Here is a 16402-nt window from a genome sequence, read left to right on the forward strand (position 1 = left end):
AAAGTATGACTTTTCTATTAGATCAAGCAAGAAGGGTTAAAATGAGGAAATACCATACCTGTAAACTTCAGTAGACCCAAGTACAACACAGAAAACTAAATACTTGTCAGTCTTGATTGCTTTATAAATTGCCTTGAATATTATTTTTCAAATACTAAGAAAATTGGAACCTGAAGGACAGGGAGAAGAGAAGCTTTTTTAAATTATTATTATTTATTTTGGCTGGAGTTTATATATAATATACTCTTCCTAATCTGCCCAAAGAGAACAGTAGAAATATGTACTGAGATGTTTACTTCACCTTTGTCTTAAAACTATCTTCAGAAACTATGTCAGTGTTTTTCAAGTTGCACAGCTAAAGCTAGACACATAAATATCTGCCCATTTTTTTCAGTGCTATTGAGCCCCCTTCATTGTTCCTGACTCTATATAATCAGATGCCTTGACAAATCAGGCCACTTTGTTAGAAGCAAAACTAAGGAACTACATACTTAATACAAAACTTCAAAGCTTGGAAATTTCAGCTAATGAATTTAAGTGTTTTTATTGACTTCTTAATGAATTAATTTACCAAATAATGGCCAAGAAAAAAGTCCCATCCAAACCAGGTTTTTTTCATTAGACTGTACTATTCAGCAATAGCTTTGCATTATTAATATTTCCAAACACAGTTTTAAAACATTATTTCACTATAAACATTATACCAACTAGGTGCCTCTATTGAAGGTTACATATTAACCACAGAAGTTAATATTGTTGTTTACTTCAATTTAAAACACTCAGAGAAAGCATGCTTCTTGTAAGCACATCTTGGAACCTGGCATATAAAACATCAGTGCAAGTAAACTTTCACTCTATTCATGCAAAACCACATTCATTCTCTCTTGTCAATCAATTATCAACTATTTTATTTAGTTCACTGTTAAATGAAGCGAGCCATGAAACAAGTCACATGCTTTCTACAGAGAGCAACTATAATATCTAAGATGCTTGAACTCCATGAAGAGCGCTGCCATAAGGAGGAAAACTGTTTTAAGATCAGCAGAAATGGGCATTACAATACAGTCACCTTGGGACAGCATGTAATAACAGCTTTATCATATGACAGAGTAGAAGTGAAGAGTAGAAACAGCTGGAGCGGGCAAAAGAACAGACAGCATGTTGGAGTCCTCACACAAGTTATTGGCACTGTTAAACTGATGGAGAACTGTTGCTAAAACAGAGGAGTGAAGTTCTTATACACCAGAACTTCTTAAATGATTATACACACCTTGTGAAACACAGTGCTTTCCACTTCAGAAGGACAGTGTATGTCCTTGTGGGTGCACCTTTCCTTTCACAGGAGATTTCAGTAAGCAAGCATTCAGTAAGAAAGGCTGCTAGATTAGTTTTATTTTGAATTCCTCTGAAAGTGAGGTATTTTTAAAAAACTTTATTATAAAAACAGTGAAGAGTTTACTCATCAATTGCTATTAAAATATTTCTTGATTTTAAAACCTTTGAAATATTAACACGCATACAAACACAATTTAAGGACTATAAAAAAACAACTAACCAGCTATACCACTAGTACTATGTGCACTACTTAAAGGGACACTTGTCAACTTCTGGGTTGGATCTCTTCAGTTCTGAATATGGGCAGAGGAGCACAGTCCTGTTTGTGCCCTGTTAAGCCAATGTGCCTTATGAGGCACAGGAGTCTTGCCCTGTCTCCCTCCACCTTTGCTGGGTTTTATCCATTTCTCTTAAGCTTTGCAGTTGTGACATGATGCACTAGAAGGGGTATTTTCCACCAACAAAATTCAATAAACTATTCACATGTTACAGTGTACAAAAAGTGGAGCTAAGAATTGGGGTGAATATATACCCTTTCCATTCCAATACTTTTAACTTTAAATAATAGCAAGTACAAGATTTTCCACTCGAGCATCCTCAAGTTGATGATGTCCCTTTAAATATTTGAACTCTATGCTCTGCGCATATGTGTGCTGTTGGTAGGATCATATGCTGCCTGAGGCCAAAGCTATGACATAAGAGACATAAATGCACTCAAGAGAAAGACTTAGTAAGTCAATTCCTTGATAATAAGCCTTTCTGCTGATATTTGCAATAATAATGCCTGCAATATCAGTAATAACCTACTACAGTCTTTGATTCCCTTCATTCAATCCTCATATAGTGTACATGAGACCTGTTGAGAACAAACAAGCCCAGGCAGAATTAAAATTAAGATTTCCATAACAACAAGCGAAGCTTCATGGAAACATGGTGAATTGACTAATTTTTAAGTTTTCTAATTATTATAATCTATGAAATTCATAGTTTTACATTATAAGGCCAAAAAGCATTGCTATGACCAATCTAAGTAGGGTTTTTGGAAATGCCAGCCTTCCTCAATACTATTCAAACCAGACCACATTCCTTTGAATGGGGGGGAAATTCTCCAGGTTTGATTTTAAAGTAGTTAGGGGATGCAAAATCTACCTTTAAAAAATTGTTTCAGTGCCTCACTTTGTCAGTTAAGTACATACAGTTTATTTCTGTAACGATTTTGTCAGGTTTCAATTCCAGGGGCTGGATATTGTCAAACCTTTGGGTTTTAGGCTTTTTCAACTCATCTCTGTTCTGTGAATAGAAATGCAGATACTCTTTCCAAGCATGAAGTTAGAGGAGTATTAAAGTATTGAAGGAATGTTTCCTAACCACATAAGCACTACTTTCTAGTCCTTTCAGATACGCTTGAAGTTCAGAGTTTGTTTTTTATCCACTGTGGGATAAATCATTTGATTCAGCTGCCTTTTGGTAACTGAAATGCTGTATCACCATGTTACATAAACCCTTGGAGTTTTCTGGAGTCACAGCAAGCAAAAGAGAGAAAGGCAGCTGAGGCAATCTGAAATTGGAACTCAAGTTCTGATTATTACTGATAGGAATTACTGTGATTATTAATTTCCTGATCATTAATAACTCTAATTTTATAAAATATTTGCAAAAGCACCATATTAAAGACAAACATATTTGTTCCAAGTCTCACTTAAAACTTGCTTATGACACAAATACAGCAGTAGAGCAGAGGTTATGAGCTTTGTAGACAATATCATTGAAATACTAAACTTATCTTTGAAATAAGCCATAGTACATAAAATTGTCATTTTTAGTTAAGGCAGGGAGCTGAAAATTTATTTTCATTTGTTCTGGTAATCCAGAGGAAGTTGTGTACACAGAGGGTTCAAAAGTCATGTGCATAAAAGGAAGATACTTTACCAATTTTAATATAAACCCTCAATAAAATACAAAATTATCTCAAGAGTAAATATCTTAGGGATACAATATTTTAAATGGATACTGAGGGTACTTTTTTATCATCTTTAAGTACAAATAATTCATGCAAATTCTGTGTCAGCAAAACAATATTTGAGAAAATAAAAAAATTAGGAAAAACCAAAATGAAAATCTGTTACCTCAGAATATCTTTTTATACTCATGTACTATAATGATTTTAATTGCAAAATACTTTATTCCAGTGTATAAAGCTGCATTTACTGTCGGGATTAATTCATTCTACAGTAAAATAATTTATCTGTGCCACAATTCAATATTGTTTAAATATTTATTTTTCATTTCAAAAAGATTAAGTTTCATCTATTTCTTACACAGTCGATATTAAATGTCGCCATTGAATTATCATTATTACAATTTTTAAATTAAATGCATACTAGGTTAAGGCGGACAGTTTTGAGAAAGGGGTATAAGAAAGTATTTCTATGAAAGAACTCCTTAACTGAAAGGAAAGTCTGATTTTCAACTGAATCTAAAACTGACTGTGGCCTATTAGCATGATATTTATCCATTGCAATACTTTAAAAAAGAACCTGCCTACTTATTAGACAGCATGGAAAGTCACCAGGTACTGGCTAGTAGGTTTAATGAACAGGAGAAGCTTTAAGCTGCCATAAATGGGACATTATGAATCGAAATGCAAAAAATACCTCTGTACTGACAGGCCAAATTCTACAGAAGTGTTTATGCATTTGTCTGGCATTACTTTTTGATCAATGGGATGCGTATCTTATGAAATTAAAAACTACATCTACATATTTGTAAGACCATGGCTTAGTGAATAGCTGTATTTTAAATTAAGTTGCAAATAATTAAGAATATAATTGACAGACAAATAATTATGCAATTTTTTTCCCATAATTTTTCTAATTTATACACCTTAAAACTTATACACCTTAGTTCTATCCACAGTCTTCTAGTACCAATTAAAAACCCCCAACCAATCAAACCTCATGAATGTTTTAATTTTAAGAAAGCCTCTATGTTATAAGGATTAATGACTTGGCTGTAAGAAAGGATAGCTTTTCTGCTGTTAAAAATGATCCAAATGTGGTATTTTATTTAAAATCTACATTTAATTGCTACTTTCAACTACAAATTATTAAGTTTGAAATCTAACTAGGATGTTAAACTGTAAGACTACATACAATACATATACAAAAGCCTTATATACTAGACTGCATTTAATGAAACATCAACGATTTAAATTATCTCCTATATGTAAATATGCCTTTGAAAACAAATGTGAATGTCATTAGCATACTGTAGCGCTTAAAACAACCTCAGTAGCTTTATTTTGTAGAAAGTTAAAAGTGTTTATAAATCTGCAGGTATCAAAAGATCTAGATAACCAGGAAACACAGATCATGTGGATTCACTGACAGCAGTATTACCTTTAAGAAAACTTTGAACTACAGGCAAGACTGCAGTACAAAAGATAACAGATATTCCCCATCAGGAGCAGTGACTGACAGTGTTTTTGGAATCCACAGGATTCATTTTGACAGCTGACAAGTGACAGCATTTTAGAATCTACTTGCTATGTGAACGACTAATTAACTGAATTTATTGCTACGCAAAGACACATTAACCTGATGAAAGGCTTGAGTAAGTCTCAAGGTTCAGTGCGTATGTGTGTGAGATCAAGATTTTTTACAGGTTTATTCAAGATCAGCTGAAGTAGCCCTTCATTAGGTCTTCATGGAAATAAGACAACTGTATACCATCAACCCTTCAAGATGAATGCTTGAATCTGCTACCACATTATCCAGTCTGGCAATTAACATATACAATTAAATGTACATAGATCTGCATGGGCAGAAAGAAGGAGAAATGCAGAAATAAAGGGAGACTCTGACGCATTCACATGGGAAATGTAGGTTCAAATTTTGAGCTGCACAATATTAGGCGAGTGCCACAACTAAATGGAACTGAACATGGTGGCTCACAACTCCTATTTCTTCTCACTTGCTACTGCACCTTCATAAAGCAGGAATTCCACCCTGGAGGGCAAATTCAGCAATTCTAGCTCTAACAGGCTGCCTGATTAAGTGGTGGAATCACTATCCCTGAAACTGTTCAAAAGCCATCTGGGTGTGGCACTTGGGGATATGGTTTAGTGGTGAACACGGTGATGGCTGGATTTGATTATCTTAGAGGTCTTTATCACCCTCAGTGATTCTATGTTCTATCTCAAATCCTGTGTTCATTTGGTGTCAATACAACTGGTAATCTCTGATGAAAAATATTTTGTTGAAAATACCACAAAAGCTTCTGCCAGTAACAGTTCAACCACAGAAAATGAACAGCTGAAAGACTGAACAGATATATAACAATCGTGAAAACTTCTGTTATGGAGTAGCAATAAAGATGAATATTTTCCTGCATAGCACAAAAAATTTTTACATTAATTCAAGCAAAAAAAAAAAAAAAAAAATTAACATATCCTAAATATAGTCAGAACTTAATATTGTAGAAAGAACACCTCTCAACACCTGTGTTCCTGCCCACTTTTATACATCAAGTTGATTACAATGGCAGTGCTCCTGTTAGAGAAGGAAACTAACTGTGCAAACAGGAGGAGCAGAGAGGTATTTATGTCCATAACATATTGTTATTTTAATTCACAGCAGATCTTAAACGATAGAACTCCCTTTCTTAATAGTAAGATGTCTACCAAATGTTTGATTGCATAGTTTACCTGTTAGAACCATTGTGTAAGAGTATGAGTATTTATTTGAGTATATAAATTATGAAGAATTTAGACTAGAATCATAACTCTAATAAAAATTACATGATATGATAAATTAGGAAGTAGTGTTGAAAAATAGAGTTTTATTTCATTTGCTATTAATAATAGATGTAATTGAAGAAATCTGCAAACCTGGCATGTTCGTACATTTTTTACACCAAAGATAGGCATTAGTTTTTCATTTCCATCCTTACAGATTTCTAAAACCTAATTACTCAGAATAGTAAGGTAGGTTATTATTGAAAAGAACACAGAAAAACCAAGGAGCTGTGAATATCAGCCATGTCATAAGAATTCAACTCATATTTTAAATACCTTAGCAAACTTAGTTAAAAGCTCCGTTAAATAGCTGTTATTTGAACAGAACTTTCATCATGTTATAGCCCTGTACCCTATAATCATGCGGTAGTTCTGTCATGTTGGAGCTAACAACTTTCATCATTTTGTCAGTTCTGTCTACAAAACAGAGAATTACCTTCACAAGTTCCTGAGATTTATGCTTTTAATTACCTCCTATCCGCTTCACTACCCTTCATACCCAGAGGATCAATATAATCTTATTTATAAGGAAAATGTAAAACCTTTGACTAAAGACAATGACAGTTCTGTAGATTTTTATGTGATGCTATTGATTATTTTGTTTATTATCTTTTTGACAGCATAAGTAATTCATTTAAATTTGCAAAGTTAACTTTTGGTAATACTTGCCTAAACTTCAAAAATTTTCCTTCTGGCTTTTTCAAAAGATGAGCACTATCATCACATCATTTTTATTAGCTTTAAATACATTCAATAATAAGATGATCTTTATTGTCTCTTAATGCCAGGTTTTTACATCTGCTTTTCTGATCTGCCTACAAGGTGTTTCCTCCTGATTTTTGAAGTCACCTCCTGGTTTTTGAGGTAACTTGCTGTCATTACCCACACAGCAGCACACTGTGCAAACCCAAGTTTATTTTCAATCCAATTATACCCTATGAACAAGATGGTGCCTACCAGGCTGTACCACAACCAAAGACATTTCTGTAAGAAACAGAAAATGTGCAAAGGGAAGCAGACACTTATTTTAGGCGTGATCAACAGATGATAAAATCTGTTTACAAAAAGAACACCACCAAACAAAAATCAGAACAATAATGCACGTGGAGTGCTGGCATCATGTATTTGCAAGTTTGGATTATAGAGAAGTCTGGCTGCTGGAAAAAGGGATTGGATTAGTACTGACATTACTGTATAGTGCCTAAGCTCCTAAAACTCTGTGGAGCATCACAGAATCATCTGGGTTGGAAAGAACCTTTAAGAACAAGTTCGAACGTTAATTCAGCACTGCCATGTTCACCACTAAAACATGTCCCTACACATCTTTTAAATACCTCCAGGGGATGGAGACTCCAGCTAAAATGTGTCACTTCCCTTCCCCCCTCCAAATGGAGGAACAAAAGGAAAAGATCATGGGTTGAGATAAGAACAATAAGAACAATTTAATGGAAGCAGCAATGAGGTAAGAAGATGAGCAGTAAGAGCAACAATATTAAAAACAAAAGGTATTAAAAAAAGAAGCTCCCACCAATAAATAATACAGGCCTGCTCCATCTGCCACATTTATGTGAGTGGAAGGAACCCCTTCTTAAAGAGAGTCCCTTTTGCCCACTCCTAGCAACGATGTGAGGTGGTCTAGAACAATCCCCTGGTCATGGGGGATTGTCTAGAACAAACCCCATGGTCATGCCCCTCCCAGCTACTGCAAAACATTAGCCCTCTCCTGGGCAGAACCAGGACACTCACTCAAGATGATTTTTGTTTTTGCAAGAATGTCTGTAGTATATATAATTAATATCCCCATCCAAAAGTATGTAATTAATCCCAGAATTCTTAAAAGGAAGAAGAAAGTATTTTTTCAAAGGTTAAGCTAGATCTTTCACAGCATATCTTGCTTCCTCTTGTGGAATACAGTTACTCCCCTTGCTCTGGTGGCCTTCAAGTTACTGTAAAATCTGACTCACTATCACAATCTGTTCCATGGAGAGAATTCTTCCTTTTCTACTGCCTAAGTCTCTCATGGTAGTAAGTATGACTGAGTATTTTTCATTTTTTCTGAGCTGGATCATAACATAAGACTTGTAGCTTGAACTTCATTGACACATTAGTCACTGCTGCACTGGAGCACATGCTGTGTCATCACCATGAAGAAATTAAAAAGTAACATATTTACAGATAATTTGATACAAAGATGTAAACACCTGTGTTTATTCCAAAACACTGAAGCACATCCAACTGCAAGTGTTAATGGATAATGTTGCTTTTTTACTTTTTTAAACTATTTTTAGAAAGAGTATGTTCCTCTGCATAACAGAATAAAGTTTATGCAGACTAGAGTAAGTATCTCATCAAGCATACTGTTTAATCAACCTCATTAAGTATCAATCCTCATAACACTATCCTTCCTAAAATTGAGATTTCTACCCTAAATCAACTGCACTTGGCTCCTGGTATCTACTACCATTAAAAACCAGTTTAGGAAAGAGCCCTTTCCTCTATTCCCTCCTCACATTTTTTTTGCCCTTTCTCTATTCCTATATTTTTATGCTTTTCCTCCTCACTGAATCCTGCTTCTCTCTCTCCTCTCTTCAAAATAAAAGAAAAAGAAAAAAAACGGAAAGAAAAGGAAATAAAAGTAAACCAGAAGGCAAACTGAATGAGTGGGGGTTCAGTTCCAGAGGCAGGCATCCCATGTAATTTGGCATGTCCTCAGGTGTCCTTTGTCAGTTCATCAGCCTGCTGGGGATGTCCCAGACACCTCAGATATTCAAACAGCACGACACTTAGATTTAGGCACCTAATTCCACTCTGAGTTCCAGCAAGAGTATCTGAAGTAGATCATGCAAAAAATGTTGTTGAAGCAACCTCAGTTATCACTGCTGTAAGGCTGATACTACTTTTACAGATAAAATTCCCCTGAAGGACTTCAAAGTTCAGGCTATTAAGACAACTTTAGTTTGCTCTTACTTCAGAGATGACATTTTATTTTTCTGTTTTGCAAGACTTTGGATCACCTCTTCTGTACTACAGTTTTTTTCTGGAGTTGACAGAGTTTGGAAGGGGTGTTCAAACCAGTTGTATCAGAATGTATTAGCAGAAATAGACAACCTCCAATCTGAACAAAATGCAGCTAAAAATATTAGAAAGAGACAGACAGAGTATGATGGTGAATGTCTGTAAGTATGAGTCAAACCCTGTAATTTCTTTTTTTAGAAGAGGACATATCAGGTTAAGACTAGACAAAATTCTGAATCTGTACACAGAGGTTTTCTTCATGTTGTACGTTAAAAACTGAAGACTGGGAGATCTTGAAGAGTTCAGTTAGAAAATATTGTTCAAATTATAATATGGCAGAAGAAAAATCATTCTAGGAACTTTATTTTTGAAAATACAGATCCATCACTTCATCATATGTTTACTCCCACATTCAAGACAACCTATTTTTAAATATTTAAAATTTAAAATTTCCTCCCATCCCTGATCTTTCTTTTCCTGCAGGTAGCTACAGATCCTTGCCTCTAAATCCCTGCCAGAATACTCTCACCAAAGCTAAACCTGCAGACTTACAAGCAAAAGAAACCCCAAACCTTTGCAATTCACTGTATTAATTTAGTAGGAGGTTTGACAACTATAAATTGACTAGTCTGACTTTTTTTTTTTTTTTTGGTTTATTGATTCAGACCAGTGAGTGTCCACAGCACAAGGAAAAGACTGCAGGCAAGGAAACCAATTTTCTTCTCATAGATGAATACCCACTGCCTGTATGTTTCTTGTGCAATTGAGAAAACATCACCAGAATGAGGTCAGAATCCTCAAACATCATGCAAGTGAAATTCATTTAGGAGAATGAAAATAAAAACAAAACCCCAAAAAGACAATTAATAGTTTCGTTTTGCCATTTTTACTTCATTTAATTGCATAATTTAGGTCAGAGATATTTCAAGGGAATAAAATGCCTATCAACAACAAATATGTCAGCCTTGTAGAGCTAGAAGAAATTGCAAGTGTAAAGTTGCACATTCTGCAATGTGCTACACTGAAGTTTTAATGAAGATTAGGAGTGTTTGCTGCTACTCAAAAGCATGTCACATGGTGGAACTGATTCTCTGAAAGATTCAGCAGTTACAAGGTTCACACATACCTGACTCCCTTCTTCCCCAGTCAGCAAACAAAGGATGGATTGTAAAGATTATTCCACGCCCTGAGCATAATTTCACATTATTTTTGGTCCAAAGGGACCAAAAAGAAAAACATATGCAGAGTCCAGATTTTTATTTCTGCGCAGGAGCTTCAACAAGCTAAGAAAGAACTGTGAGTTTGCAGAGCTTGGTTGAAACTCCTCTAGCATTTCCTCAGTGAAACTATAACAATGCAGATTATGGGGGGGTGGGGAGGGGTGTCTATTTGGATAGGCAAGAACAACATCCAAATAAAAAAGATCTCACTCTCAGAAAAAAAGATGCGACACATGCTCAAATAAATTCTTAACGTCAAATGACTGAACCTGAAGAAGAGATTTAAAATCTTATGTACAGCTTCTCAGGAGAAGCTGAATAACCCAATGAAAGGCTAGAAAGCTTTTAAAATGAAGACTCATTCTCCAAATATTCATAGATGTTGAGGTTATGAAATATTTGTGAAACTTCGATTTATATCTGAGTATCTTCTGGTATTCGTTACACTGCTAGAACCTTAGCACTTTCCAAAATCAAATTTCTATGTTGTTTGTGAATGTCCTGGTAAACTAAACTGCTGTAGAAAGTAAGGTGCTGCATTTCAGCATGTAAAATATCACAGCCATGGTGCTTCATCCTTTCTTACAACCATTCATCACAAAAGGATGATGATATTTTCTAGTAACTACAACCGAATATATTCACTAAATTTAGGAGGAAAGAGCACACCACCCTATTGAATAGATCTGGCCCAGAAGAAGCAGCATGACTATAATTGGCCATGCTTTTTGTGATGCCACTATTTAAAGCAGAATATGATATGCATTTTGTTCTACTTTGTAAGTCAAGGAAAAATTGCTTGGTTGACAGGTGTACAAAATGATAAACATTTCAGCTTTTTTTTTGTTTATTTGTTTCAAGCCACTCAATTGTGATTCAATTTGTCTGCCTGAAGTGCTGTTTGTCCACCTGAATGTCAGCACAGACAAAGTGAGTGACTCCTCTGGGGACAGGATCAGAGGGACCCCGACCTAAAGAGGAGACAGAAGAGTAAGGACAGCCTGAGCTGCCTCACTGGTGATGGAGTAAGATCCAGCTCAGAAGCAGGATCCATGAAGCCAAAGGAAATTTTAAAAAATGTTATTGGTTCCTTGATTTGATCAGTAAAAGTAGATACCTGGATCAAGGATCAGAGCATAAAGATTTTTTTTTTCCCTTTAAATCTTAACCTTAAAGTAGAAAGACAAGCAAACTAAATTTAAAATAATGACTTTTGAGATCAGTTAACTAAGCAGATATTGCCACTTCAAAGGAAGTTTAATAAGCTTGTCAAATGATGACAGATTTAGAAATCAAATTGAAGCTAAGATGGCACTGCTTCAAAATCCTTACCAGCCTAGACACGAAAGCCATACTGGGGAAAACACTTTATGAAACATTTTTCAAAGTGCAGTTTTAGAGGCAGAGAAAACCAGGGTAATGGGTATAGGTGCTTTACTGCAAATCTCAAGGAGCACAAAATAGTCAGAGGCTTTGAGGGGGTGCCTGCCATCTATTTCTGAGACCAAAATTATGACAGAAAAATATATAATATTAACATATCACTTAGGGATCTATTCTTGCCCTCAAGATAAAACCAAAAATCTGGGAATTTGGGTTTATTTTTATTAATGTAATGACATTATTAAGTAGTCTCCAAGAACAAATACACATTCTTAAACTTTCAAAGGTCATAATTTTCTTAGATATAGTTTCCTTGAATTTCTTTTGGTTTCTTTGGGTACTCTTTTGTAATGGTTTTTTTAAATTAACCTTCAGAAAACAGTTTCTTTGAATTTCTCACTCAAGATGACAGCCAGAATTGTTTATATTTATTATGAATGAAAGTTATTGGAAGAGTGACTTTATTGAGAAATTGAAAGACATATCAGCAAGGATGTACAAACAACAAGAAAAAGCTATCTCTTCTGGAAGAAAAGCAAATATGACCTGGAGAACTCGCTGGGAAGGTTTTCTGCTTCACCTCCTTTTTAAAAAAAAACCAACTCAGACAAACATTTCTTTTTTGCAATACTTCTTGAAGGTTACTGTATCGTCAAATGGGATCTCACCAATGGACTTGGCAGTGGCTATTGTGCCGGAGCTATCCAAGAAAATTAAATATTCATGCTCTATGGACTCCTGCCTCTGAGTGGACAAAACAGCAACCCATCAGGCTGAGCAGAATGTAGGCAGAACGAGTTATTTGAGGAAAAGAAGTTTAGATTAATTATACCTAATGCAACAAAACAAAAAAAAAAAAGGAAGGAACATAGGCAATACTCACATCAGAGTTAAAGCGAAGCTGGCAGACATTACAGGAAATTATTTGTTTCTTCTTTGGGGGAATGGACACTCCAAAAGTATGGTTTATGACTGCTTTTTGCACAGGATCCATCTGGAGAACAAACAATAATCAATTTACAACTTTTCAGGGCAATAAAAAGTACAGAAGAAAAATCAAAAAAAATAACACTTCCAGCAGAAAGCTCTTTTCTTTTCTTTTTGGAGATAAACAGGAGAAATAAGATCTGAGCACTCACAATAATTAGATTTAACACAGGTGAGGGAATTGGTTAGCACAGGTTAGGAAATGCCAAAGCTGATGAAGAAAAGGCAGCTTCATTGTTGCTGTCATCCCCAGGTTATTAAATAGATCCTTCCCCAACCCCGCACATCCTGTGGGCTGCAGGGCCCCCCAACCACAGCTGAATTGCAAAGAGCTCCCTGAAAGCCCTCCCCTATCACCCACTGACCCAACAGACATACTACAGAAACCACTTCTGCACTCTGACAAGTCACTGTCGTTTATTTCTACATGTTTTCCTTTCAGTGATAGATATTAGCATTTATTTGTAAAATATTCTCTCCTGGAGATCTCTTTGTGAAAGGAGGTCCTTTGCAGGCTCCATTACAAATACCATTTGCTGGGAAAAGAGGTTGCAATCCCCAAACATTTCCATGCAGAACTGATGAGTGACAGAACCCACGGGAAGGCTGAAGTTCAGAGGAACATGAAGGGAGTGTTTGTACCAGGAAAGTTAGCATGCTTCAGAAAACATTTTAACACTGTAAAAAATGTGAAACAAGTGAAAAAACTGAATATATTACTCCTAAATTTGACGGAAGCTTTTCAGGAGCTCAGAGCTGATTACATCTTTGCTAAATATCAGGACTCCTGTTGGTCACGAATATGCTCAGGATCACAGAGCACTCTGTTGTTAACACTGCAGAACCTGGGGAATGACACAGGATGTTCAGAAAACAGAGTTTATAACTGCTACTGTGTCGAGACCTCAGTCATAACATGTTATTCTTCCTGATGTGACATGAATACAGATTAAAATTAATTTCCTGATGCAAAAATATTCAAACATAATTTTCTAATTAAAAAAAAAGCAGAATATCTGGTCTGGTCTCACAACTGATCCTGCTCTGAGCAGGAGATTGGACCAGACGACACCTGAGAACCCTTTCAACCCAAATGACCCTATGAGCATCTGTGCATGTGTGGTCCCTCATCCGTATCTAAGATAAGCACTGGATTCTGAAGAGGAAAGGGAAAAAAATGCCAGTTTACAACCAGAAGATAAGTGCTCATTTCCTCATTTGTTTTTAAACCATTTTGGAAGAAAATAGTTTGATTTGTTATAAAGTTAGATTTTTCTGAAGCTTGCTTTGTGACCACAGTGATGGTTCTTTCAGTTACAGTACTACTGGAAGAAACCAAACCTGGCTGTTTAATCCCAGGTGATACACAACACACACTTGGTACTAAGCCGACTTGCAAAAGGAGGAGAGAACAGCTGAAGTAACTGATTCATTAAATAATTAGAACAGTAAATTATCTGCTTCCAGACTTTCTAAACATGAAGATAAAGACTGTAATTTTCCCTTAATACAAATCTTAAGCTGCCAGAGAAGCCTGCACTACTGAAGGTTTTCTTCACATATATATACACACACAAAAAAACAAATTCAAGAAAAACATACTGCATTGTATTTGCATAAAGAAGATATTCTTCAAATTTATTACATAACACTGAAAACTTAATTTTTTTGGAACATGCCTACATACGTTTCTTGCTGCATTCATTTTAAACCAAATGCATGATTTTGTAAATGGCATTAGTAATAAATTTTCCAAAGAGGTAATTTAATTTGTATCAGCTTTTGCCACTGAATACTGTATTTCATTGCCACAGGGGTACCACATGACAATACAGAATTAAAACCACCTCGTCTGGAATGATCTGCTGAATTATTAAATGATGCAGTATTGTTGTAATGAATGTGACAAAAGCTAAGAAAAACTTGAAATAAATACCCTTGTTTCCTGTTTCTATGACATAGTGAGAGCTCAAAGTCTAAAAGCTTAAAACACAATAAAAAAATTTTTTTCTGACTTGTACCATTTATGGCATCACACCCTTCACAGTACATCACAATTATACATGCATATTAAAAGTTTTTTGAGCATCCACTTTATAATAGATATGACAGTCAATACATACTACATTTATAATACATGTTAAAAGATTGCTGTATTAGTGAAGAGTTGGCTGGATTTTTCCTTAAATAGAAAAAATGTTTTACATTTCAACTTAACTACTAATTGTTAATCAGTTAATCTAGAAGAAAAGAGTAATGCTCAAAAGTACCTCAACCATTTGAAGTGTCTGAGATCGGTGAAAAGAAATAGCAAAAATACCCACTAGTGTCTGCAGTCCCGTTTAAAAAAAAATACAAAGGGAAGAAGCAGTGATCAATGACTCCTCTGTGCATTCCAAATAACAATCCACAGTGCTAGTGCAAGGCAAGGCACTTCACAACCCCACAATGCAGACTATGCACACAGTCCCAGTTTCAAACAGATGTAGCAGCACAAGGACACAAATCTAGAAAAATAATGCAGCTCACACTGCCTCCAGAAAGTACCACTTGTGATCCCCCGGGGAGCGGTTAACGATCCTTCCCAAACCGGAGCCCTGCATGCAGCCTGGTCATGATTAGAATTCAAGAAGTGCAACATTAACAATTAATAGGCTTTAAATACATCAGAAACTGGGGTGGATTACAGCATGCTGGAAAAATAAAATAGTATCTCTCTGTTAGAAGATTAATGCTGCAGGGTAAACTGATCTTAGATCACTATACAAAATTATCCTCTTCATTGCAGGGCAGGAGGGAGTAGGAAAGAGGGAGAGAGTTATTTGTTGAGGTATTTATTAAGAAATGACACAGCATAGTTTGCCCAGTGGGGAGCACCAGTATTTAAGAACCAGATCTATAAAACAAAATAATAACAGAAGCTAACCACGTAATAACAAGCTACCACAAATGCAAATAAAAATCTGCACTACGCTGTTTACGCTACAGGGGGAATTAATACAGCAATTCATAGTGCTCTGGTAGCCATAACTAGGTTTAACAACCTGTTAGTGTTGTTCTCCTATTTCTATTGGTTTAACTAAAAGTTAAATTTAAAAATGTCTTTCCAAGAAAGTTGAAGATACTATCTTTTTTGCGATGAGGCTCCTTAAAACCACCCAAACTATTGACATGAGCGAGGATTAAGGAAATTCAGACAGAAATACTCTACAGCTACCAAGACTTGTGATGAGAACTTTTAAAGCACTTAAAAAATATAAGTCTAGCAACAGACAGGACAGAACAGGAGCAGCACAAACAGACACTGTATTTCCTGCTGCTTTTTTCATATTTTCCCACCAAAAATTTTCCAGAGTCAGGTGTTTCTGTGTATTTGATAAGTTCCAGTGACTTCCTCTTGCACAGTTACCCCTGAAACTGATGTAAACCAGTTTGCACTCTTTGCATGCAGTTCCAATGCCTACAGTCTGCTGTGCCAGAAATTAATTCTTTTTGTTTAAATACAGCTTCATACCATTCAATTTTATAAGACCTGTACCACACCCCCAGTTATCTCTGTTCTGCTCAGTCATTCTGCGTACGGAAATCATTCCCTTCCTTTCTACATTCTTGTTGCCCATCTCAATTCCACCAAAATTTAACTAATTCTATTAAATATATTGAAGAT

At 35.6% G+C, this 16402-nt stretch overlaps 1 protein-coding gene across 9 annotated transcripts in view; it reads right to left on the reverse strand.

Annotated features, from left to right (window-relative positions):
* The window catches only part of ZNF385B (zinc finger protein 385B), a 165598-nt gene that overhangs the window by 25927 nt on the left and 123269 nt on the right, over positions 1–16402 (reverse strand). For all 9 annotated transcript variants that reach the window (XM_039555351.1, XM_010406706.3, XM_019290629.3 and 6 more), the window contains one exon: positions 12632–12742. In XM_039555351.1, coding sequence (XP_039411285.1) covers positions 12632–12742 — 111 coding nt within the window. The remainder of the gene's footprint in view (positions 1–12631; positions 12743–16402) is intronic.

The sequence above is a fragment of the Corvus cornix genome, chromosome 7 (genome assembly GCF_000738735.6).
Source record: "Corvus cornix cornix isolate S_Up_H32 chromosome 7, ASM73873v5, whole genome shotgun sequence".
NCBI classification, from domain to species: Eukaryota; Metazoa; Chordata; class Aves; order Passeriformes; family Corvidae; genus Corvus; species Corvus cornix.